Source organism: Calypte anna, chromosome 6 (genome assembly GCF_003957555.1).
Source record: "Calypte anna isolate BGI_N300 chromosome 6, bCalAnn1_v1.p, whole genome shotgun sequence".
Taxonomy (NCBI): Eukaryota; Metazoa; Chordata; class Aves; order Apodiformes; family Trochilidae; genus Calypte; species Calypte anna.
The window spans coordinates 7,530,650-7,557,399 of NC_044252.1; the positions used below are offsets into that span (position 1 = coordinate 7,530,650).

A 26,750-nucleotide genomic window follows, 5' to 3' on the forward strand; every position below is an offset into this window, starting at 1 on the left:
AAAATACCTTTTAAAATAACATGAAGTGTAAACACCGAGATGTAATAATGATTTTTGTTTCTGTTACAGTACATGCACAAGGACTATTTGAAACAGATTTTATCTATATTATGTTCATAAAACATGAAGAATTCACAATCCCTATTTAAGTGAAAGCACTGTACTATTACTTATTCATAAAACAACTTAATTTGATTGAGAATTACACTTGGGAGATTTTTTTCACTAGGTACACTTGCTGTTTATGAAAAAAATTAAGCACCTATTGAGATTTTAAGGTCTACACAAATTTTCATATATAAATAAAATCCACCCACTCTGAACCAAAGTTTGATCTTGACAACATTCAGGGAAAGTTAAAATGCTGCTCTTAATTTCATGCAGCTATGCAGATTTTCTGAAGGAACTCATAAGATGGTGTGATCAGAATCTGCTTGGGTTCCCATAAGGAAAATATAAATCATTGTTTTATACTAAGTTACATCCTTATTGAATTGCTATGGCACTTTCTTAGATAAGTGGAATGCATTTTTAAAGATATTAGTCTTCGTGTACTCTTAAATAATACTAAAAAAAATACTATTTTTTTAAAAAGTATGATAGCTATTTTTTCTTTTAAACACTCAGCATTTAGTTGATTCATGCAAAATCCTCCCATGAATTAATCTGCCTTCCTTCTATAACACAGAAAAACAATGGGGGTTTGACTGAACTTTGTTCTTGTATGGACTCCTGATATAAATTCCAGACATTGGGAAGCAGCAAAAAGTGTAAAAGTTTCCATCTAATCTCATGCACTAATCTCTCTGATCAGAACTCCTGCTCCCAGGTAAAGGTACCGAATTTGTTTACAGAAGTGAACAGAAAACAAAAGAATCCATAGCAGGCTGTAGACAGGGCTGCACCACAGTCAACCTTCCACTGCAGACACCAATGTTCTATCACCAGAAACTTTTGCTTCAATCCATGCTGACTCGGATTGCAGATGGGTGAGGGCTAACATCAAGTGTTTCTATGGAAACACAAACAGTTTGAGTTGCATTTTTTCTATCATGTAATGATCAGAACATAAACTAGAAAGGGAATTAGTCTACTTCAAACAGAAAACACCAATATTTGGGGGCCTTTGGCATAGGTTTGCCATATATTGACAGACACGGCTTAAAAGCAAAGCATTGTTGCACTGAAAGGAAAAGATCCCATTCTAAGCACCAGCAGTGTCTCAAGTGCCTTTGCCATGGGCACAAATTCATAATTATTGCCAGAGAAAATATATTATTCAAATGGCAATAATAAATTATATTACCACCAGGTTGCAATTTAACATCTATCAATTGTGCTTTGTTTTCATTCACACCTCATACAATCTTTGTTCATTTCTGTAGTTGTTCTTTCAACTGCAGTGTCAGGTAGCCTAAGGATCAGTAAGCATTATGGATAATAGGGGAAAGCTTTTTGACCAAATTTGCTATTGTGGAAACTAAAACCCTCATCCTTTCAATAAGCAGTTTAAGAAGCTGTTGTTTTAAAGCAGAATAAAGTACTGTGTAAAACAGGCACATAATTATTTTAGTTTTAAAACCTTTTATTTCAGATAAAGCATGCTACTATATACAGAAAAAATGTGGGTGAAAGCAAAAGCAATACAGAATGGGCAACGTATTCCTTAAAACTTACAAGTTGTTTTTTAAAAACTTCAGTGCACCAGTAGTACTATATATTCTTCTCACTCATAAATCACCTCTAGCAAAAAGTAATTTCCTCAGAGATCCTGCACAACCAAAGCTATCTCTGGCTTTCATATAATGAGAAATTCAGAAAACATACAGCAATGGTTTCAGCAAATTACAAGTATAATATACTGAAGAAATATGTAACTTTGTATTGCTAATATATTGTTTGAAACAGCATCATTCAACTAAGCAAACTATGTTGTATATTTAGCAAAGTCTAGGCCAGTAGTCAATTGTCCTGTTCATCTTTCTTTCTTCTACTTAATTATCTTTACAGCACTGAGACTTAGTAAAAGTCTCATTCCTCTTCCTCCTAAAGAAATACTGTCAATAACTTCCCTCTCATTTTCTTCTAGGATTAAAGTCTAGAGAGCACAATAGTGATGCTTTCCTGTGTACTGAACTTACATTTGATACTAGATAAAGGACAAAAGCTAAACTACTTCATCATGGAGGACACCAAGGGGGCTGTATTATTGTTTTTACTTTTGGCTAGCAACAGAAATTGACCTTGGAGAAAGGCTCTAGCAGTAAGTCTGTGTGTGACACTCTTAGGCTCTAACTCAAGACAGTAATTATTTTTTTTTTCCTATGATTCTCTGCCTCATGTATTTGCCTGCTAAGTGGGGGGGTTTAGCTTCTAACGTTAAGGAGTTGCGCTGAGAGGCCGTGATGCCAGTTGCGCAATTTGGCAAAGCGTGGGCTGTTACGTTCCGTTTCAAACCTTTCCCTGTGGCATGAAGAAAGAGAGAGAGAGAGAGAGAGAGAGAGAGAGAAAGACAGAGAGAGAGTCAGAGAGAGAGACACACACACACACAGAGAAGAAAGAAAGGAGGGAGAAAGAAAGGGGTTAGGGACCATGGCTACCACTCTCCTGCCTTATAACAAGGGCAATGGCAATTTATTTGGATTTTCCTTTAGCTTTCAAAGCTTTCCTTTAGCACAAAGAAAGCTGGGTGATCCTTTTTTGGACCATGTATGAAGGGTTTTGCAGTTGTTAATTTCTGAGAAGTAACTTGATATAACTATGTATTCTTTGACTTGTGATTGAGCTTACAGGGCTGCTTTTGCTAGAAACACAGTGTAATCCCATTGTTTTCCTGCCAGCAGGTTCTCTCAGTTTTTCCTCTCTCTCCTGCAATAAGCAGTCAGTGAAAGTTAACTCCATACAAGAGCAAAATTAATGCAAATATTTTCCATTCTGTAATACATAGATGAGCCTAAATATATTTATATATCCTGCTGTCCTTCCTGTTAGAACCATTAGCCACAGGTTTCAGCAGTACTTTTCTACAGATTTTCTCAGCATAAACAAATACAAGCATTGATATCTGCATAAATATTTCTAGTTATTTATGTCAAAAAGTAGAATAAGATAGGATTTTGAAAGCACAGTCCTGTGAAGCATTTGCCACCTCCTGAACACACCACTTGGCTACCTTTGACTGCAGACTGGGGTGCCAAGCAATGTTCAGCACTCCTCAGGTTTTAATTTTTCCTACATGTTCTTCCATATAAATTGTAAATAAAAAGAGAAAGGAGGATGTGGGATGAGAGCACAGGCATCAAAGGGTATCAAACAGAATGGAAAAGAAAATGTTATTCATAAAATGTATCGAATTCATTAGAAACAAGGTAATTTCCCCCTCATTTTTTACAACAAAAAAGCAAGACAGTTGTGTTAATGCAACATGACTTGAGAGTGAAACCAGCCAAACAGAAATGGACTGGACTGGTTTTACTCCTCAGGCTGAAGAAAGCACAAGACAAAAAAATGAGCAAATGCCAACAGAGTAATTTCAGTGATATTTCTAAATCTTCTGTTCCCAATAACACAGTGTCGTGCAAGTAACATTCCTTTAGGAATCTTGATGCATGACTTCTCAAACTATCTTTTATCCTTTGAAGTAATAAAAAATTATAAAATATTCCTAGCTGAAATGCTGGAAGTTCATGATGGCATTTTTTCAAGATACATTGGAGTAGACTAACTACAGTGGGTCTTAAGTGAAATCTAAGAATCCTCTGCTTTAAACCATAGACCCCTCCATTCGAGGCAAAGGTATTCAGAAACTTCTTTTGAGCTTGAAATGGATACCATCTTTCCATAAAATATTCTGTAACAACCATCACAAAAGCAAGGGAAAGTTTTCATAGCAATTTATAATCATACATGTGCCTTCCAAATAGCAGCATTGTGAGCAGAGGGCAGTCATGCAATGTGTGTATGAATATGAAATGAAACCAATATTCTTGCACCTGAAAATTCTCAAGATTTATGGGTTCTGTTCAGAGCATATGTCATGAAGTAAGAAGCAGCAATCTGGAAGTGACTATTTGTATGTAGAACAGTTTTGCCCAAAATAAGCTACATGTTTGGTGGTTTTGGTTTCTCCTCTCCTCCCCCCGAGTGTTTGGAAGAAATCAAACACCGTTTCATGCAGGTTTTGCCAACTACACTGAAGAGCCAACACAGAGACAATATAAAGCACCAGAGGGAGATGTCTCACAGCATGTCCCGAGACCTCAATTCCCCACACTGGGAAATCTCCATCAGTTTAAGATTTCAAACATTAAGGATTTTTCCAGAATGCCAGCGCAGCGTGGAATGAATGCAACACTGAATCTGGCAAAACTCAGGCTGCACAGTTTCACAGAAAACTTTTGCTTTGGGAAGCCCAGGAAGCCTGCCAGGTGATCCCAAACTGCATGCATGGAGAAAGGTATAGCAAGTATGTAGAAAGTGCTGTCTGGAGTAGACACTGAAGAGGAGTTTCTACTCCCTTGTTGTGCTGGAAGAGTGGAGTTAAACTATGGACTCTGTGCATCTGAAATAGGTCATTTCATCCTTCATAAAACTGAAAGTGGCCTTGTCAAAAGATTAAACAGAAGGGGTGCAGTAGGCAAAAAATGCAGGGATGCATGCATGACTAGGGCTGCTGCTATCAGATCTGCAGTGGATTACATGCAACATTCATGGTAGGCACCAAGTGACCAAGATGGGGCAAACACTACCAGTTAGGAAGGAAGGAGATCCCACTTCATTCCTTGCACCAGAGCTCGTGCCAATTGCACTGTTCCCATACAGCTACCCAGTGTATCTTCCCTTCTGCATCCACCAGTGAGTGCCCTTCAAAATCTTGAGGTAATAAAGCTGTAACTCAATATACTCACATCTGTAACTGTGCTTATGGAAAATAAGGTAACACAGTGACACCTCAAAACTGCAAATGTGCAAAGCATGGTGGATATAGTCAAGTATTTTCAGTGACACTGAACAGACCATGCAGTTTACACATGTTGATGTGTTATTAGATAATTATTTTCAACATATCCAATACCATGTTAAAGATATCTTGTAGTTTTCAAGGCCACAGGCTACATCTGCAGGGATGATTTCTTTAAAAAACCATATTACTCTCAGATGTCTATAGGGGCCTGTTAAGTTCAGCACAACACTTTAAATCCCAAGGATTTAAATAAGGATTTGCATGTGTGCTGTTACATCCAAACAGATAACACACAATACATTTAGTAAGAATTAGGCTTGCAAATTTGAGGGAAGACATAAATCCCTAAGGGCTGTAATGTGAAGCCTGATGTTGAGATATCGAGCCATGAACTTCAGTGAACTGCAATGGAAGGTTTATAGCAAACATAAACTGAAAGTATACTTGTATTTTCAACAAGAAAGATGACAGACAACTTTCTCACCAATTCAACACTTGTAACCTGCTCTGTGGTCAAAAGCTCAGAATCCTTGTAAAATCACATGCCAATAGGGGATTAAAAAGGAAAAAAAAAAAAAAAAAAAAAAAAAAAAAAAAAAAAAAAAGAAAGAAAAAAAGGACTAGAAAGTGGATTAAGTATCAAGACCATCACAAACCCAGACAGTGGCTGAAAGCAGCTAATGATGTGATACAGGGATCTGAAGTATGCAAACAGAAAATCAGGACTGCATGCAGGATGCTCTGATTCAACTGCAGTTTTTAACCTCAGCATAATAATTTCTAACAAATCTATTTCCTGGCTATGTAGGACAACATGAATTGATGACAAATCTCCTTCCCTTATTATGTCTCTGAATTTATCCACTTTTTCAGTGGTTTTTGTATGAAAAAATATATTCATCCACTAGCAAAAGCAGTCCTACACTTCCATATCAAACAAATTCAAGTTGTATTTATTCCAAATAAACATAAGCAAATTATTATGGATATGAATGGAAGCAACTCCTTCACTGTATCGTTTCAGGAGAATCAAATCACAGGGTAATCCAAATAAATTGCTCTCACATTTCAATGCTATCATACATTATATATTTTCATCCAGTTACACAATCAAGGAGTTACACAGGGCTTGGTCTTAGGAACTCATTGCATCCACACACCCAGTAAAGTACACAAAAGTTGCATGTGCAGAGAGCTTTGAGCACACACTTCAGGAATTTCGCACTGTTTCCTAAAATCATGCTAATTTGTTATCCTTTTTTTTTTCAAATGTGTCTCACTGATACCATTTTAATTTTAGTGATTTTTAAGTAAATTAGAATATTTTAAGGCAAAAAATATAATCAGGTATGTTCACATTAATGCTGGTTTAAAGCATTATTTGGTTATCAGTAAGGAGAAAACCATATTTATCAGAGAGCTGCCTACCTTGACCTCCTCAGGGCTTCTTCATCTGGATCTTGCACTGTAAGAAAAAAAAATGTTCAAGTTAAGAAAGAAGGAAAGGCTATATGATGAAGCTACAAGTTCTTTAGAAATCTATCAAAGCCTATCTAAAGATGTATTTGTGCTGACTTTGCAGTGGTGCATTTTAGAAGTACAGCATGAAGAAAAGCAGCTCCCTAGAGCCAGGAAAAAGGATGCTAGTGGGAAAGAAGCTATTACAACTCCTCTCTTGTGCACTTTGTAGCAATGTTCCACAGCTGTGGGCAATAATTCTGCAGAGAGGGCCTCCTGTTCTATAGGAAAGCATAAGACACAACATCAGATTCCAATCAGGAGGAAGTATTCCCCCTGGATGTAGGGAAGGTCCCTGAGCTTCCCCACCTCTATATCAGAAACAAGCTCTGAGGTCCCAGGTAGTCAGAAAAACCTTTCCAGAGACAACAGGCAGCAAAGTTCAAGTGTCCCATGACACTCATAAAAGATCTAGGTTTAGGTAACAGGGCTGCTGGAACCACATGCTCAATACAAATAGTGACCCATGATTTTATTCTGACCTCCAGAAGTCACTTCTATAGAAGACTGTTACAAGAGACACACCTTTTTTTTTTCTCTCTTTTCTTTTCTCTCTTTTCTTTTTTTTATTTCCTTTTCTTTTCTTTTTTTCTTTTCCTGAGTAATGGGGCAGCTTTATATGTCTAGTCTACTGGAAAATGGAAGATTATACTTCAGAGATTTGATTTATAAGAACTATGGGATCCCAAATGCTCTTTTACTGCATAGTCTCTTATACTTTTATGGTGAGACCTCTGGCAGAATCAAAGAATTTTCTTCATAAAGCACAAGGTGAGACTGAACACTCTGATTTCCTCATTCCCTCAAGTTACATCCACGTTTCTAGTCCAGCTCAAAGACTACAAGCTGGACATGAGTCTTCCTTGAGTTACAGCTGCTAATACCGGGGCAAGAAAAAAAAACCCTGAATCTAAAATCAGGCTATGGGAGATGTTTTGTAATTCAACTTACTGTACTCAGTTCCAGTCATCTGGGCCAGGATGCGGAAGGACCTGGACTGCAGGTTGGCAGAACGGCGGCTCCAGTCTTCAGGGTCATCTTCAGGCTTGTTCTGAGTTTTAAGCACAGCCTGATACACTGGAGAGGCACTGTCTATGTGAGGATCTTTAATAGGAAGGGTACTGCAATTCAGAAAGTGAAATGTTGTGAAACAGCACGTGGTAACTTTTCAGCCCAACCTCCCTCTGGTTTTACAGCTTCTCATCCAGAACAATGGCAATCCAAAACGCGCCTTTGAAAATACCGGTTTTTAATTAAAACACAAAGATCAAGATAATCTGAATTAAGAATGTTATTATGGCTTCTTCTATATTTGAAATGCTCTGTTACCTTTTAAATATGCCTATTCAAAAGGATGTGAAAATTGTTGGAAATGTCTGTTCATGATTCCAACAGCCAACAAAGCCACAAGCTTACAGCAGACAGAGTACTGTGTCGTGATAAAGTAAAAAACATTTATTTCTCTCAACATTCTTGTCCCGTTTTATTTCTTATAAAAAGGCTTCATGTTGATACTGTTTTATATTACGTCTTCTCCCAGTTTCAGGCCAGTACATTTGAAGGTTGCAATTAGAAATAAAAAACATAATAAAAATAATGTAAGTAAAACTAACGATAATGTTTCACAGCTTTTTCTAGAAATCATTATTCTTTGCCAAACTCTGAATTAAACTTCCAGCTGCCATAACTCTGGATTCATTGCCTACCAAACATCTGAAGCATAAGAAGTCTAGACATGCACTGAAGACTTGCACAGATATTTTGTATCTGAAATTTTTAAAAGCAGAATCTGTCTCAGAGTCCTACAACACCTCTAATCACCTTACAAATGATATATCCAGTAAGAAACTTCCAATTTTACACACTTAAAAACAAAGCTATGAAGCTCTGTAGCACAAGGTAATGTCTCTTTGATTTATGATGCAGGTCAGAAACAGAAATTTAATAGTGTGGGTTTTTTTCCCCTGCAAAAATAACTTCTGCATAACACACAGTTAAAATTAAATATTAACAGACCTGCTGAAATATACACTGAAGGGATAATGTGTGCTTGGAGTAACTTGGCTCCATGACTTCTCTAAATACAAGGTCTATTTTTGAAGCAAGTGATTTACTGTAACAGCTTTAATGTGCTATTCCATGTAGACCTTTGCAAGCAAGATGCCCAGCTTCATGAAAACTGAGAAATGGCTCTGTTAAAAGTTAAGAGACATTAGGTCCAACTAAGGCACTGCTATAAAGTTCCAGGAGCAGTCACCTGCTACAACAGTTTCTTCCTTGGTTCAGGCTCCAAATTAGTGCTAAGATACCTTTGTGCAAAGAAAATCACAAAAGTTTTTGAAATCATAAGAGGAATCACAAAATGCCAAGAAGCGTGTTTGATATCCTACATCCAGCAGTGACACACACTATAAAAGAAAATAAAATTACCAGTCAGTGCCTTAAATACCAGCATTTTCCAGCTGACACCCTCCTTCAGCAATGCAGAATATATGGTGGTTTAATGGATTTACACGTAATGATAGCATGGGATGTGTTCTCTTCAAGTAAAATGTGTTCTTATATATACTGGGGACCTTATCTATTGAGGATTTAAAAATTTATTTTACACTTATTTTAATTCTTTATAATATATTTAGTTATGTTCTTCAAAACCCTCACTATCTGCAAATTTCTTACTTTCTTGAGAACCCAGCAGGGCATAAACTCATTATTTTTCTATGTTTCAGTACAATCATCTATGCAAAGGAGCATATTTTATTTAAAAAATGACTCTTCAGTCTGAGCTCTGCCACAAACCATTCAAGTTACGTAAAAAAGTCTCACAGTGTGGAAGATGGCTCATAGGAGAAAGCCCCATTTTCCAGCTCCTGTTTCCTAGACCACCACCTTTACAATATCTAAACACTAGCAGTATTATGGAAGGCACAATGTGAACTTGATTATTTTGGGAGGGGCGTGCCAGAAGTGGCTTCCACTACTGTTGCTCTGATGTGCTCCAGTGGATGAGTTCCTGTCATATCCTTCTTCAGATGGAAGATGAGAAAGAGAGCAGCAGCCCCCCAGCCCTTCAGACACGGCAGAAGGGATTGCTGAGACAGGGAAGGAAGAGCACCAGGGAGTTCTGCCTTCTGCTGGCTTCATGCAGGCAGAAAGAGTTGTTAGGTGGAACAGAGAAAGTCCATAACACCCAAATAAGTCAGGGGTCCTGCCACTTCTCACTCTTGGCCTCACTGAAAAGTTCTGTCACTTATAAAGGGTCCAGTTTAAGTTCCCCAAAGGGTGACCCCACTTCCAAGTTCCTGGAAGCACTTCAGGCCTATGTCTCAGTACTGCCTAAGCACCCACTACCTCCCCCTCTTTCACTGCCAAGGGTGACTGCCTGGTTCTGGCCACCTTCACATCCCCAGACTTTTAATCCTGCTGAAGCTTAAAAAACTATCTGATAGCAAATGTGACAGATGCAGACAGATGCAGAGTGGATGATGAACCACTGGGTAGGTGGTACTGCTGGTTTCAAGCACAGACAACTCTGGCAACAGCAGTGTGCAAGTCACAGGCAGTCCCAGTTCTTTGGTTTAAGTCTTCTGTCTGAAATGCTTTGTTCTTCTATTAAGACAAATATACAAAATAGCAGTTTTAAAGTGAATGTACAGATATGCAAATAGTGCAAAGGTAGCTAAAAAATGCTAGAGGCTGGGCCACAAATTTCACAGTAACAATGTGTGTCATTAATATGAGATGTTAATATCCTTATGGTAGATGATTAAGGCAGGAAATGGAGCTCGGTGAATTAACCTTCCCTAGCAGAGTGAAACACACTCATATAAATGGAACTAAATTAATGCAATACATTGGAATCATTCCAACTCTACCTCTAATGCAACAGGCCTTCTTTTTTTAAAACCATAATTATATTCTAGATGAGTAACTGGGACATATGAGCCACTCAGCACGGACGTGTAAAATAGAGCTCATGGCTGATTATGAACATTTCATAAACTTAAATGTAACAGTTAATTCTTACTGACAGCCTAAAGATGAACATAACCATGTTAATACCTCTGTTATACCTCTTCATAATTTAATTTTTTCCCATCTGGGTGTGTATGTGCAGAACTATCATACATCTTTAAGCATTTATCATGCATCTTTAAGCATATTACTTTCAATTTATGTTACTGGGAAAAAAAAAAATATTCTTTCCAAATGGGTTTGAGCTTTTGAGGTTGTTTGTTTGGGTTTTTTTAAATATATTGCAGCCTAAGGTATTTTAGTAGGATTCAATGAAAACTTGTTCCCCTTTTTCACATCATCATACAACTCAAACAAGTGTTAAAGTCAGTCAGACCTCTCTGAGTAAGTACCAATGTGATTTTTTTTCTTGGAGTTCATTATAAAGTATGGTTTACCATGTGAATCACTCGCTGGAGTCTTTATTCAGATTTAAGTAGATAATAAGTAAAAATTTACAACTACAGTGGCTCTAGCCATGATGCTGGCATACAACAAAATATTGTGACTTCAGATACAAGAGTGATTCCATCCATTTAAAAAAAAGCTTTGAGAAGTGAGAAAACCCAAACACACAAACAAACTCAACCCAATAAATAGTTCATGAAGACTGGTAAATCCTCCAGCCAAACTGACTTACTGTGGAGGATAGGCAAGACTTCAGTTTGCACAATCACATTACTGATTTTGCTACTAAAACTGCTAGATCTCAGTCCTGATAAAGTTGTTGGATTTATTTCTACTTACATGACACTTTAATTTGGCTAATAAATAAATTGGCTAATAGTGGAATGTAGAAGAGGTCTGACAGAAATGTACTTGAAAGGTACCAACCACGTGGTTTTCCTGCAACCAATTCTTGGTTCTTGGTATAGAAAAAACAGTTAAAGCAACATTTAGAGAGTCCCCTGCACCTGGCTGCACATAGGAACAGAAACATTTTCTTCTGGGGCCAGGTGAATGTTGGGCTTAGGGGCCACATTGCAAAATGAAGGAGAAACTTTAAAGGTACTACATGTAGTGATCTTCCATAAAGGCTTTTTTTTCAACATTACAGGGGAGAACATAATCATGGAGTTGTCTGCAAAGAATAATGTTCCTCTAGAACTGTCTGATGCAGAAGAATATATATAATATATATATATATATATAGTATATATAATAGAAATAACCACCTCATTCAAAAATGAGATGTGATCCACCCATGTGATAAGTGGATTCCATGTTCAAAATTAGAAAAGTTAGAGCAGTGCTCTTGCTGTTACTGGTCTAACAACTCAACAGTCCATGGAAATTTATTTTTAATCTATGTATGCATTCAGCTCTTTTTAAGATACATGAATATACTTATACAATTCATAACCACCTTTAGGTTTTCAATTCAAGCCTCTCTAATATTTCATATTATTTACTTCACAATCCTACATATTAAGGCAATTTCCTAACTCCCCTGGAAAATCAAAAAACCAGAATCTTTCAGTTTTAGTTGCACTTTTTTGGACTTCTCTCAAACTTAAGAGGATTTTCTAGCAAGGCCATTCTCCTCTACCTGCAACACAGTGTGTTTTGATCTCTTCCACAAGTGGGAAAAGAGCAGTTTTGCAGTCCAGCAGAGCTACTCCTTTAACTGGAATGGCATTTGAGAGATTCTTTTGATGCAGTGGTTGTAAAATGAAAAGGATTCACTTGCTCAGTAGTCAAACTTTATAATTATCTGATCATTTAAATAAGTAAAATTTTTAAAGGTTCCTGTTTGCATTATATATTACAGCTTTTGGTAGAAAATGCCAATATATCATAAAATGTCTCATATAATCCATGCCTATGAAATGTGTGAACCATTACAAAGAATTCACAGATCCAATGAGTTTCTTTCATTGTACTTTGCTAAATGGAAATATGAACCTACTTATACCTGTGGAGATGCTCTGATCTGAGGATCCCAAATAAAGGTATTGTTTGGGCTCCATTATTAAGAAGAGTTTTGATGAACAACCAAATAATATTGGTGCAAAAAATTAGGGGGAAAAAATTGAAAAAAAAATAATCAAATGGCCAGTAAAAGGGAGCATAAGCAAACACATAAACCATCTACATTTTCAATAACTTTGCAGCTAGCATTTTGAAAAGAAACTGTACGTTGAAGTGTGTTGCTGTATCTATATTTTGGTATCATATGAAAAGGAGGTTTTGGGTAGAATGACACCAATTAGGAGAAAAACTTGATCAGATTAAGACTGTGAGAATCCTGCACTGGAAAACCAGAATTGCTAAAGACCAATGATTTTGCCATAACCCAAAGGATGAGCATAAGAGGTACAGCCTATACACTAGGCATAGGGATAATACAGCACAACACTCCATTCTGAAAAATAAAAGGGTAACCAGTACTACAAAAATACTTTGCATTCTTCATGCATCACTAAAAGTTTGTCCCCTCCCCCTGTTCTAAGTTGTACATATAATACAGGGGTTATTACAAAGCACAGTCACCAGGAATGAAAAGCCATCCACTGTCATACACAGAGCACTAGATATATTTTTGTGGGATTTACCAGTTCCAGGAAGAAGACAAAAAAAAAGAGAAACGTTACTTTTCTAACTATCCATCCTTCTAACTTTGAAGTGCTTTCAAACATTATCTAAGGTTGGTTTGTACTTTTCATGTGTAAGATACCCCAGGAAAAACAGCCCAGGAAGAGCTGCTTTGTCATGCAGAGATCATGCAGAGAAAGAGCATTCCACACAAGAAAATAGCCTTACCCAGCAAATTCTCCACCCTGGGCTTGTGCCTGGCCTGCAATTGCATCCATGATAGCATCTTGGGAATACATGCTGATCGGGGTGTTATACTGGGCATGAATTATAGTAGCCTTGCCACCCAGGCCTTTCACTTCAATGGGTTTGTGCGTAGAGAGGGCAGAGTCCTTCAGGACATTGGGGTTGAAACGCTCCGGGGACTCCATGCTGGGTTATGCAAGAGTGAGGATTGACAGGGAAGAGAGGGGAAGAAAGGAGAGAGGCGTGACAGTTAGGTGAGAGAAAAAGCATCACCAGTGGAGTGTGCGTGGCTGTTACTGGCATCTCACCACCAAAGCTTCAGGTCAGAGGATAAGAGACAATGTGAATAACGAGTTAACACCTGAAAGCTGGCTGTGCTCACTGATGACCTTTTTGTGTTGGCTGACAGAAATGTAAAGAGAAAAAAAACCACTAAACAGTTGTCACTGCATAAAAAATCACAGCAAATCCCTAAGTATTGATGTGATACTTCCATATACTAAAATTCTCTTCTTGCATGCATAGATACATAAAAACGTATACAAGCATATACACACGCAGGTCTGCATGCATGCCCATAGACATATATAAATACTGCAGAGAATTCCCAGTTTATTCATGGCATCCATTTATTCCTTCAGAAGAGTCTTTAAAAATGTTTGAAGATGTCAGGTGCTCTTATTTAGAAGGCTCCAGTACTTTCTGTTTGGATTATTAATCACAGTGAAATTTTGTACTTGAGCCTTTTAATCTTCGAAGCTTTCCTCACAAAGACTAAATTAATCATCCATCTTATGAAGAAGGATTTTGGAGATATTGAGCAAGTTAGCTGAAGCTCCCACTGCAACACAAGACAGTTTAATGTTAGAGTTCAGCTAAGGAGCACTTGACTTTCTTTAGCACCTGGCTGTACATAGCTTAGTCCTAGAGTTAGGACTGAGTATTGCCTGGAGTCTCAGTGAGCAAGGTAAAACTCATCCAAAAGCCACTGAAGTTGGTGCCCTTCCCTAACCTCTGGGAGATCATCTGGATCTCCAGTCTGCTGTTCATGTCCCACTCACAGCAAGAGGATGCCCACAATGCAGGTTCTGTACGCTCAAACTGGGTAAAACGGAGAGCTCTGTCCTTTGGAAATAAGAAATCTTTCACAAAGGTTTCAAAAAGCTAGAAATGGATATATCTCCCCCCCAAAAAAATTCCCTTTGATGCCTTTTGATTGGAACCATTTTCCTTCTGAGCTTAAAACAATTACACTACAAGTTTATCAGCTAATATTAAGTTTTTTGCTCAATTTTTTTCACATGACTGAACAGCAGGTTCTGGTTGGCAAGAGACAAATAGTGTGCCCATCTGCTGTCGGTGTTAAATTCAAACCCTCAGCCTAGTAAGGAGGAAAAAGGAATCCCAAGTAAATCTGGCAGTACTCTGACCTAATCTTCCAGAGGTTATCAAAGGTGATGTACCACCTCTGAACCTAGCCAGGAGATTCCACTGTTTTCAGCCTTTGGTTTGGTGGGATGCCCTGACTGAAGAGCACATTGAGAGATACAGTCACACAATTCAAAATACTTGCCAGAACATTAACAGCCACATGCTCAAGGAACAGAGACATAAATAAGCACGTGCTGTATTACAGCCACAGCCTTCAGTCACACAAATCAACATTAAAAGGGAGGGAACTGGGAAGCTGCATTTTATGCGTTCAAAAAAAGTGAAAATCATTTTTACAAAGACATTTTCACATTTAAAATGTCTCAACATTAAACATTCATCAACTGTGACAATATTATTATTACATTGACATCATCTGTTGCTGGGTGATGTGCAGAGACATGCAGGTTGTTATACTCTTGACTTTTCAAAACGCACATGCCTTACTTTAATGATTGTTTCTTCTTTCTTTGAAATTCTTTAAATGATCACATGATAATTAGGAATACACAGGTCACTGAGATCTTGGGTTTAGTGTTCTCTTTCCCCAGCATTGTTTGGAGTACTGAAGAGATTCTAAAGCCAAGATCTGAGCAGATTGTGTGGACAAGAAGCCACTTTTAAAGAATAAAGTTTAGAGCAATTGCTTTCTACAATCAATTAAAAAAATAAAAGCTACTAATTTTATAACAGCCTGAACTTCCCTAATGGTAGCCACAGTAGTGATTTAAGTTTTCACTTGCGGTACTTGAACAGTTTTGGTGACATCTTTAAAGAGGTTTAAGTCCCATTACACATACCAAGACAAGACTTTCACTGCAGTTAACAGGATTCCCATAAAAATAAATGGGTAGGGATTATCAACTGCACAGGTTTCATTACAACTTCAGAAGTAAACAGAAGACATTAGTTCTTGTAAGGGGTGTTGTGCTCTGGGACAAAGTGGCAGAGCTAAGACCCTAAAGACAGCAGGAGCACCTCTGCCAAGTGAATGGGATTTTCCTACCCAGGTAAAAAAGGAACAGGAAAAAGAAATCCCAAAGAACGTAAGATTAAAAATACCCCTCTAATGTGACTCGTGCTTTCTAAGACAACTGTAAGAGAATAATTATCATCGTAAATTAGCTGGAGTTTCAGAGGAGTTACATCATTTGGATGACATCACGCCCACACCCCAAAGAATGCCAGATCAGTGTAAATTAAATGCACTAAATGCTATTTCAACTTTGTGTATTCTATGGCTTCTAGTCCTCTCTTGTTAGTTTAAATTTGTAATTTAATAACTATAATTATTTAGCTCATGCTGAATTTAATCCAGTCTCTCCAGCATTTTCTGGACCATACTCAGTTCAGAGGTAGCAAGTAGGAATTTAGAGACTATCCTCTGCCTTTAGAAAATTAAAGATTGAAGCTGAGGACTCTCTGAACTTTTCTACATAAAGCAGATGAATCACATTTTTAAATCAACAGTTGCTTCTTGTTTGGACAATATGTTTACTAATTACTTTTTAGATATTTTCCAGATCAGTAACTCAAACCATCCTAAACTTGAATTTTAGTGGAGTGGGACTTTCAAAATTAATTTAATGGAAGATGAAAAGAAATCACTAACAATAACACCCAAAAAAAAGCTCAAATATGTCTCCCCAGATCCTGAAGGCACGAAGACTACTTAAAGAGTTAGGAGGAATCAAACCTAGACTGCAGAGACCAAAATATCTGAAAGCATTTAAAAAAAACTGAACAAGCTCAGATACAAACTCCATTTACAGCATTAGAACATCACCAGGAAATGCTGAACATGTGGCATGTTTAGAAGGAAGCACCACTGGACACCAGTGGCAGCACATGACACTTGCCATACCCATAATGTTTTTTAAAAAAAAGTACTTCCACTTGCAAGCAGACACAGCAGGAACAGAAGGGATCATGCTACCCCAGAAAACAAATCTTCACACATAACAAATACTTGGCACTATGTAGAATTGATACTAACTTGGAAACGGTGTTGGTTATGACCTAAAAGAAGAGAAAGAGAACAAACAACATCAAAACCAACCAAACAGAAAAAGATCAATAGTTTTTAGAGTGTGAAGGGCAACAGGTATTTACAAAAGCCTACCAGAGCTTTTTTCAGATGTCTACAAAGAAGGAAAAATAAGTAAATGTGTGCCAGAACCCCCTAACATGATTGAGAAAGGAAAAAACGCAGGGATTATAGTTGATCCTCTAAGACTTAGTAGGGTACCCTGGCATTTTGGCTGACCCTTGAACATGGTTTTATTACTGTGTATCCCTAAAAGTACTATAATCAGAGTGTATGGGGGGAAGGGATGGAGGGAAGAATTAAGAATTTGCAGTGCATATTCTCATTTGAAAATAGCCACTTGAAAAAGAGGCAGAGGTTATATTCTACCCTGATACTAACTGTTCAGGGATGAAATCTGTTCTCCTCAGGCTGCCCTCAGAGCTGATACTGCGAGATTGATTATTTTTCTTTTTAACTTTTGAATGCTGGAGAATACCCAAAAAGTATCTTAGTAGATGTTTTAAATATAAAACTAAGGAAAATGCCTTTGTATTTATTTATTCACCTAAATCTCACTGTACTTGCATTATGCCAATGGTGGTATAAACCAGTTAATTTCAGAGTAGTCATTCCTAATTTATTCCATATGAAATGAAGCAAGCCTACACACTATGTGGGTTTATGATATCCATATCAGGAATTTTTTTTCCATCTGTTTTGTACACAGTATGAAAAAACATATGCTCATGCTCCATCCCCCTTGGGTGCATAAACAAGAAGTGATAGTGGCTTGCACAGTAATTCCAAAGAAACACAATGCAAAACTCAGTGTATACCTTATGCAGCCAAAGCTGAGCACCATGACCATCATGTCTTAGATTATTTGCTAATGACTCTTCCTTTTGGTTGCATGAATAGCATTAATGGGCTATGACATTTACTGTAATTAATTTTTTCAAAGCTTACAATACATGTGTTTTGCTCTTTTAATCCTGGGTGAATAGTAATTCATCATATTTTGTGCAAAATAAAGAGGAAGAGAGTCCAGGATCAGTTAATAAAATTTCCTCTTATTTAGCTGCACAGAATGCTGTTGACAGAACCCAGCACTGAACTTTCTAACTTGCTGCTTTAATGTTTCTGTATATGGGACTGATACAAAATATTGGACAGCAATGCTATACTGCAAGAGTGACATTCAAAGTGGATTTTTCTCCTGCTTTTGCTTTGCAGAACCTTTGAGAGTACTGCTGCTTTTTCCATACAGCCTTTTTGCATTGGCTCATCTGGTTGCCTTTTTCATGATCAAAAGCACTCTGATGAGGCAAAGCTGCAGTAAAGGCTTTGAACGTCTGCATTTCCATGGAAAAGCAGTCACTGATCATCTTCTGTAGTTACTGTCCTTCAGACTCCTACATTCGAGAATATTTTTCTAATTTTATAAGCCCTACATTAAGCCAAATACATCAGCCTGTTGCAGGAACCAGTAGAGATATTTTAGGAACAAGCTGTAGCCCGTAAGCACATCAGTGATCCTACATCCATTTTAGGTATGTGCAGGACAGCTGGGCACTCATTTACAACAAAACATAGTGTAATAAGATCATTTTCTGAAGTAAACGCTGTTGCCTGCTTTAATCTTCTAATCCAGGCCTCTGCTTTACACACAAAATACTATTTTTAAGGCAGAACTACAACCCCTAAAATACACTTTATTTAGAGGAACCACTTGTTCGCATATAAAAATATGTCCACAGATAAAACTCATCAGGTGCACACACTAAGAACAGCTCGACAGCCATATCTCACTAGAGGTTTTTAGACTGAAGAGGTTACAATAACTTTCTTCAAAAAGAGTAAAGCTTTACTTCTCCTTATGTTTTATGTGCAATGAGAAAATTCTTTCCAGTTCAGAGCCAAACATTATTTCAGCTTGATTCTAAATATGGACATGTATGAAACATCCAATCACTGATCACAGAGGTCACACAGTAAGAAGCCAGTAACCCAAGCCACCTGGCACGTACTGGTAGGACAGGTATTTACTGCCCTTGACCTACAATGTGAAAAATAACTTACACTGGAATGAAAAAGAACCACGTGTTACAAGCCATGACTCACTCTTCATATTAATCCTCCCCTTTCCAGAGCTTTCAGCACCTTGGGCCATGGTGATGAAGCTCTAATATAAAACAGATGCTTTGTTCTTCTTTGCAGATCAAGGAAATAATCTCAAAATGAATCTTAGTGGTGTGATAGGATTTTCCAAAGGGTTTAGCTAAACCTCTCATAGCAGTTGACAGAATTAAGTTTAAACGATTTAGTGAAAAGGACACCAAACTGAAATATGAAACATACTTTAAGATCAGCCCCTCAACCTGAGTTTTCTTACACTTTTTACCATATCACTAAATGCACGTCCATGAATGCATAATAATAAATTCACAGTTCTGAAGCACCACAATTTCAAAATTTTTTTACAGCGTCTCATGTTGTATTATGGGATAAGAACATCCAGAGATGATTTTGCAGAGCTCCCAGGGTTTTCTTCCCTTGTGCACTTTCATAGGTTGCCACAATGAGACTGAGACTATCATGGATGATACTATGTCCCCAGGTAGGTACAGCTTCCACGTAACTCTCCACAGAGCAACAAGAAAGATGCCTCCTCACCTTGTGGGTAACACTCAGGTGGGATTAAGACAGGATTATTGAACTCAGAATTGTCTCTGCATGACAGAGATGTACAATTCTCTATCTCTCAGAGGAGTTACCTGAAAAGACAACAGTACATAATAGCTCTGGGTGCTTTCACCTTTTGAAAGTATTCCTGGGGCTTGCAGGATAAAGGCTGCATCATTTAGATGGATTTATCACAAATTTTCTTATTCGTTTATCAGGGCTACAGATATTCACAGAAAGTTAGGGGTTGGAAGGTACCTTGAGAGATGAAGTCTAACCTCCCTGCCAGAGCAGGGTCACCTAGAGGAGGTTACACAGGAACACGTCCAGGTGGGTTTTGAATATCTCCAGAAAAGGAGACTCCACAACTTCCCTGGGCAGCCTGTGCCAGGGCTCTGTCACCCTCACAGTGAAAAAATATTACAGGCAGATAGCAATTTCCTAAAACTGTACAAACTAAAAAGGGAGAATCTTGCTTTGTAATTCAGTGCACTGCCACAAGCATTCACTAACATATGTACTTAAAAAGGTAATGGTAATTTTGATAACAAAGAAATAGCCAGAATGCTGAGCCACCCAAAACACAGCCCCTTCACCCTCATGCTTGCAGATGTTGTGAAAATAGGGAGAGAAAGGTAGGGAGATTTACTCCCAGGAAAGTTCACATTGAAATAAGTTAAGGACCAATTTTCCTTAAGGAAACTGTAAATTAAGAGAAGCATTCTGAGGTTTATTTTGCTGATCTTGCTTGCCAACTGAAATTCTTTTATTTTAGACACTTACTGCCTCTCTTAATTATCCAGTGTGAGAGGGGAGGTTAAGATTTTTTCAGATAAATTAATTAGGAGTCTTAATGCCAAATGCTCAAGAGAGTTACAATGAATCACCTAAGCCAACTGAATTATTTAGAACTTGGATGTATGCTTTTTTATGAAGATGAAATATCCTTCCTTTGCTGAAACTTAAAACCCCCTGGTTTTACTCTTGCAAAGAGCTTCTGCAAGGTGATATAAAGTACTGGAAAATATGCATTTCTTATCAAACCCTGAGTGGATTGCCTGAATTTTCCAGTTTTCCTCATATAGCCAAGTCCCTGAGTGTAAAGTATACTTTTTCCCATGTCATAATAAGAATTTAATCTTAATTTCAAATAAACATAAACAAAATAGAGATTTGTTTGCATATAAATACATGAAGGCAGAACAAGCAGGAAAACCTGATTCTCATGTATTTCTCATGTATTGTCATCCAAGCTCCTCACTTCAGAATCCTACTGATGAAACCAGCTGATCTGCAATACAGCAACAATGAAAACCTTGACAGCAGGGAATCAAACTAACTGGGTGGTATCTAGAGATCAACCTTTGTTATATACAAGTTAAGAGCATGCTAATGGATGCGAGACAGATCATGGCCAAACCTAGGGATTCAAAATGCTGCAGTTTTGCCTCGCTTTGCACAGGAAAGCCAGGACATTAAGGCAGGGATTGTAGAAGGCCTCTTCAGTAAACCAGCATGTTAGATTTGCTGGTCAAAGCAATTTCTCTTTAGGAAAGTACAAAAGATCAGATCTGTCTTAAAGCAACTTTTATAACGGCTGACAGTGATACTTTATTCTCTGAGGCAATGTGCATTAGTTGACATTGCTAAATGCCATAACCCTGAGATGCTCAAAGTTACCTCAGTCATAGTGTTCCTCCTCATGCTCTGGTGATTATTGCCAATCCAAACTGCAATTCAGATACCAAAGACCAAGAGTTACTCTGTAATGCTACTGTGCATGTTTTGGCAGGCAGTGGAAAATCTAATAATTGTTCCAGACCTTAACCATGATAACCAGACAGATACACAATAGGGTAGGTATTATTACATTCATTTTTCAGCAAATTCATGACTTAGTGAAATATTAAATATTTTAACCATGTTACCTACCCTCTAGGAAGTCCACCTTCTGAAGCCTTTCGGTTGAGACTTAATTTATGCATCTCAGCCATTTCCCTTAGAGTCTCTGCTGAGTAAAGGCCAATGGGGTTGTTATACTGCCTTGCAGGGCTCAGCTGGTGTACAGGACTATTGCCATCAGTCTGGACCAGGCTTAGCTTTGAACCTAGGTTACTCTTTGCAGGTGAAATGTCAGGAGTCACAGACTGAGAGGACAGAGAAGATCTAACTGTGGTAGTCTTTAAGTAGGAAGAGCTATTTGAAAAGCTGATCTCTTGCTTGTTGAGGTAGCCTGAAAACGTTCCATTGGTTGCTAAAACACTACCCACAGGCCCAGTCGCTGGGTTAGTTAGAGGACTGAAGGTTGTTCTGTTGCCATTGATTTCCCAAGCAGGCTCCTGTACAGCAAACATGCAGGTCAAGAAAAGAAAAAAAAGAAAAGAGCAATCATAGAACACATGCAAAAATGACATCTGCAATTACTGCTTTCTAAACATATGGATAAACTTGCAATAAATGGATTGGGGCCAAAGCATCCAAACTTTGAGGAAAGACTTTCAACAAAGAAATGCATTGTTTCAAAGTAAGGGAAGCAAAACATACTCAGGCAGTTTTTACTGGCAGTTTTAGTTGAAATCAACAAATAAAGCTTGACATTAAAAGAGCATTTGCTACTAGTCAACCCCATAGCAATAATTTTCTATTAAAAGATAAGGTCCATTAATTTCTGGGATAATTAAGAAATCTTAAACTTGTCTTGAGGTCAGAATCATTTCAGACACTATAGAAGCATACAACTCAATGCCATTATTATAAATACATAGTGATTCTAAGCCACAGCATTCTGCTTTCCATGAATCTACTGTGAGTTATTGAAGCCCACATTTTGCACTGATCTCAGAGACTTTGGTTCATGCTGATTAGGCCATGCAGCATGGTTAGCAGACAGACCAACAGGACTCAAAAACAGGCACTGCTCAACAGATAGGATGCTTCTATTCTGATTGTTTCTGCCTAATTTCCACTGGAAGGAATGTGTACACGAGCACATAGGTGGTGAGTGCATGGTCCTACAGCCACATCCCAGGTAATATTCCTCCCTAGGCTGGCAGGATGCATTGCCTTAGTCAAAGTCACAGGAATCTTTCCTGCAATAGCTATGCCCATAGAAGTCTGTGTTGGTGCTCAAATTAGAAACATTCTACTAAAACCACATCCTGGAAAAACGCACTGCTAGGCTGCAGTTTCATATATGATTGGCTGAGTGAAACCAAAATAAAAAAGTAACATCAAAAAAGAAAATCATTGCTTTTTCAGCAACACAATGCAGGAAGTAAGCTGTCACCTGAGTTATGCAGAATTTTTACATTAAACTTGTGTTCATATTGCCTGGAACACCCTATCACTGCTTCAAGCACATTCTGGTGCAACACCACCCAAATGCCTATGACTGGAGGGCACTCAGCAGTTTGTGGAAAACACAGAGCATCCTTAGGGTTAAATTACCTCATTCTCTTCCAGCTACTGGCAGTGCGTAGTGACCACAGCTCTTTAGCTATTGGGAGGTTGCCTACATGTAGAATGGACAATTTTATCAAAAAGGATACAAACTTCAATTTCAGGGGAGCATTTTATGCCATTACTCTGTTTTTTAATTAACTTCTAAAGGCTCAGTGACTGCAATATGAATAGCAAGACTATAATATTGATTATTTTAACATTTCTTTTATGTTTGCCTTTTGAACCTATCATGCTGAGTGCTGGAACTCATCAGCATGTTTTAAAACAATCAATTATATAGTTTCAAAGTCTGTTTTATTCTTCACTTTTGATTGTCTGTAGTTACCTGCTTTGGATTAAAAAAAAAGTAAAATCCATAGCTGAGGTACTGAGCACACTATTTGAATGCTTAGCAATTAACAGATTTCTCTAGAGCCATAATATCAGCTCTTGGCTCCAGTGCATCTTGGGTTCCTTGGCTTTTGCTACAGGAAAAGGAACATTTCAACCTCTCCCCCTAGACCTAGATCTGCTGCAGTCATACCTGGTATTAGGTGCCAGGATGCTCACAGATAAGAGGCCACCAGTCATGCTGGCAACATGCTGCAGCCCAGCTCAGAGGGACAGGAAGGGACATTATCCTGAAGAAGGGATGGAGCCCCCAGTCTGCCCCCAGTGAAAGCCAGTACCAGAGCAAGTGGTGGCATGCAGTGACATTTTGCCTCCTTTGGACTGGTGCAGCTTCTGCTGCCATCTTGAACACCTTGCATGCATCTCCCCCATGGCCTTGCATGAAACATAGGCCTGAGAATAATTTGGCCTCTGATTTTCTACTTTCACGAGTCTTGATTAACATTAATGTCATTTTCTGATTTAGAGACTAAGGTTCACTAGAAAGATAAATCTTTTATAATCTCCTCTCAAATTTTTCCATATTTCATGCTTAAGTTTAGGGAGAGTACATTTAAAAATCAGTATAATATGGTCTAATTAACTAAAATTAATTGCAAAAAAAGCCCCCTAAAGGTCTAAGGATATAATTACTCATAAAATTAAATATATTTAAGATGTTTTGAATCAAAAATGTAAGGCAGATAAAATGAATGGAGAACATTTTACTTAGTAATAAACAGGAAGAGATTTTAGATGCCATTAATAGCTGCCTGAGGCTGTAGAAATAGATAATCCTGAAAGCATTTTTCAGACTATGCCTTTTTAAAGAAATACATTTAATTGTCACATGTACAGTGATATATACATATATATATATGTGTTTGTGTGTGTATATATATATATATATACACCCTGATATAAAAAAACAGGAAAAAAACCCCAACCTTTAAGTGGCCTACTGCAAGCTTCCAAGTATCATTATACAAACAAAACAAGGATTCTCTCTAAAATCTGTGGTAAAAGAGGAACAAATGCACAAAGCTGTGTTCATAAACTAAGCCATCTCTTGTGCAAATGAGGTTTATATGCTAGCAGAGGGCCAAAGCAAGTATTTTTAAAAAATACAGAGGCAGTAGAGAAGAAAAAGGATATGGCAGAGTTATATTGTTTGTTACCCTGGAAACTGTGGCTTTTGTGTGAGTTATCTGTGGATTTCCTTTCTAAACCCCATAATAAAAGGACATGCAAGGAAATCTGATTATAAAATATCAGTTTCAACTGCCAGTGAGAGAAATGCCATGTACTCCCTTAATCCTAATGAATTTTCTTCGTTTTGGTGTTACTGGACACTAATAGCAAGCAAAGGGAAAATTATAGGACCAATGTAAAAAAATGACAGTTGATTTTCCTCACCTTTGTGCGGTGAGTGGAATTTTGGTTTCATTGCTCAAATAACCTCTAGCTGGAACAGCAGCATGCATGTAACTTAACACCAGATTTCATAGGAACCCAGCAGTTCCAGCTCAGCATTCTCCATTTTGAGTTAATATTTCTGGAAGTTTTAAAGTAATTGTTTTCCATGTGCTTGGGGGGGGGGGGGGGTGGAGGATGGATGAAACAGGGAGTGTCTAAGAAAATTACTGCCCAATAATCAGGTTAATCAGGTTATCTAGCTCTTTCCTTTTGTGACTGACAAAGCATCTCTCATTCAGTTTATTCCCAGTATTTATTCCCTAGTGTATTTTAGAATTTTTTTCCCTCCAGTTCAATGGCCAAAACAGATCAATGCAGCATTTCTGAAACCATTTTGGAATATGAAGGTCAGATTTTTAATACTGAGCAGCAGCACAGCTTTTAGCATTACATCACATGAACTGCAGCCAACAGTAAATGTTCCCGTTTCCCATCTCTCTCATCCTATTCTGTTTCAGTCTCTGTGGCTGGAAAGGGAAGGCAACATTTCAAACTGTGCAAATCAGATGCTACCCTTCAGCCGACCAGGAGAGGAGGCTCTGACACTGAGCAATGGGCTTAATCCCTGGGAAGGGATTGCTGAGATCCTGCTGCAAGCCTTTCCACGAGGGGAAAATGTCTTAATTTCCCAGTGTAATGCCAGTGAAAGAACTTGAAACTGATAAATGTATAGAAGCCTCAAACATTGGGAATAGAAAGAAGATATGAATCAGCTCAATTTCCATTCTGAAATAGGATTATTTTTTTTCTTTATAAATACGCAATTTCTATGAAAGGCAAATGCTCCTCCTTATCAGAGAAATTAGAGACAAATTTATATTGGAAGACAAACTACCAGTTTTTCAGGTCCTCTTCTTTTGACAGCCCACATTTTATTTATCTGTTGCTATGACCATGCAATCTTTATTAATCTTTTGCACTTCTGGGAGAATAATTTTAATGCTGTACTATTGAATTTGACCTCCCAGAATGGGAGAAAGAAGAAGAAACTGAAGGCACCATGGCACTAGCTGACACTGCTCAAAGACATCTAACAACCAGTTTTGGGCTCAGCCAGTTCTTCCATCGTATGCTTGACTTACAAAGTCAGTCACTTCTTCATCTGTTTCCTCTTATCCACACATAGGTTCCCAAATTTGGAAGCAAATCATCCATTTTACAAGACCCTCACTGGGACTCTGACAGAGGTGTATTCAATACTGTTTCACAAACAGAAAAATACATAGTCACAGTATTAAAATTAAAGAGGTTGTCTTAATACCTCTATGAAAAGGGACAGATGTTAAAGCTATGCTTAGCCTTAAAGCTTCATCTTGAGCATTTTGAAAGACACTGAAGTGAATCTTCACCTGTGTTTTGGACCCCTGAAAAGCTGCAGGAACTCCTTGACTGATGATGACTTAGTTTCTCAGTCCCTGGACTACACTTCTTGTTACTTGAATGTTTTCAGCATTACCTATGCCCTTTCTTCCAGTTATGTGCAGAAGACTTGACTAAATCTTTTAATGAAATAAAAAACACGTGACTAAACTAAATGCAAATAGTTTCAAGTTTGAGATTAATGTCAGATAGGGAAATAATGAAAATTCAAATCAGTCAAACTTTTATTTCCAATAATAGTCCTACAGCTCAGTTGACACCACACTTATGGTCCCAAAATATGTGTTTTCCATAGCACTGATCAGCTCAAGAAAGTAAGGAGAGAATGTATGTTATTTCTGGAATGTAGAAAAATTTCTATCATGAGGAACTCTGGGGGTTTTATACATTCCTTACATCATAAAAGAGTGTGTTTATTTTTCTAAAACCTAAAAAAACATGACCATAGCAGTCAAAGAAGAAATACATGCTTGAAAATTAGTGGAAGTTGCAATCACATCAGCAATAATGCACAAGACGTTTTATGGTTGAAAGTAGACACTGAACTTGCACATGCAGATTTTTAACTAACATCACCATGCCTTAACCTTGTCTCAGAGAATGATGTGAAAAACTCTCAGTGTTTGAGGAAAACACTGTCCTAAC

At 37.8% G+C, this 26,750-nt stretch overlaps 1 protein-coding gene across 3 annotated transcripts in view; it reads right to left on the minus strand.

The window, feature by feature from the left end:
- Positions 1-26,750, minus strand: part of LDB3 (LIM domain binding 3) — a 117,356-nt gene that overhangs the window by 38,650 nt on the left and 51,956 nt on the right. For 2 of the 3 annotated variants that reach the window (XM_030453751.1, XM_030453750.1), the window contains exons 5-9: positions 16,704-16,726; positions 13,259-13,462; positions 7,433-7,602; positions 6,392-6,428; positions 1,933-2,463 (exon numbers count right to left, since the gene is read on the minus strand). In XM_030453751.1, the coding sequence (XP_030309611.1) occupies positions 2,367-2,463; positions 6,392-6,428; positions 7,433-7,602; positions 13,259-13,462; positions 16,704-16,726 (531 nt within the window). In that variant the 3' untranslated portion in view covers positions 1,933-2,366. Of the gene's footprint in view, positions 1-1,932; positions 2,464-6,391; positions 6,429-7,432; positions 7,603-13,258; positions 13,463-16,703; positions 16,727-26,750 lie in introns of those variants that run through there. The other variant, XM_030453752.1, reaches the window with a different exon arrangement.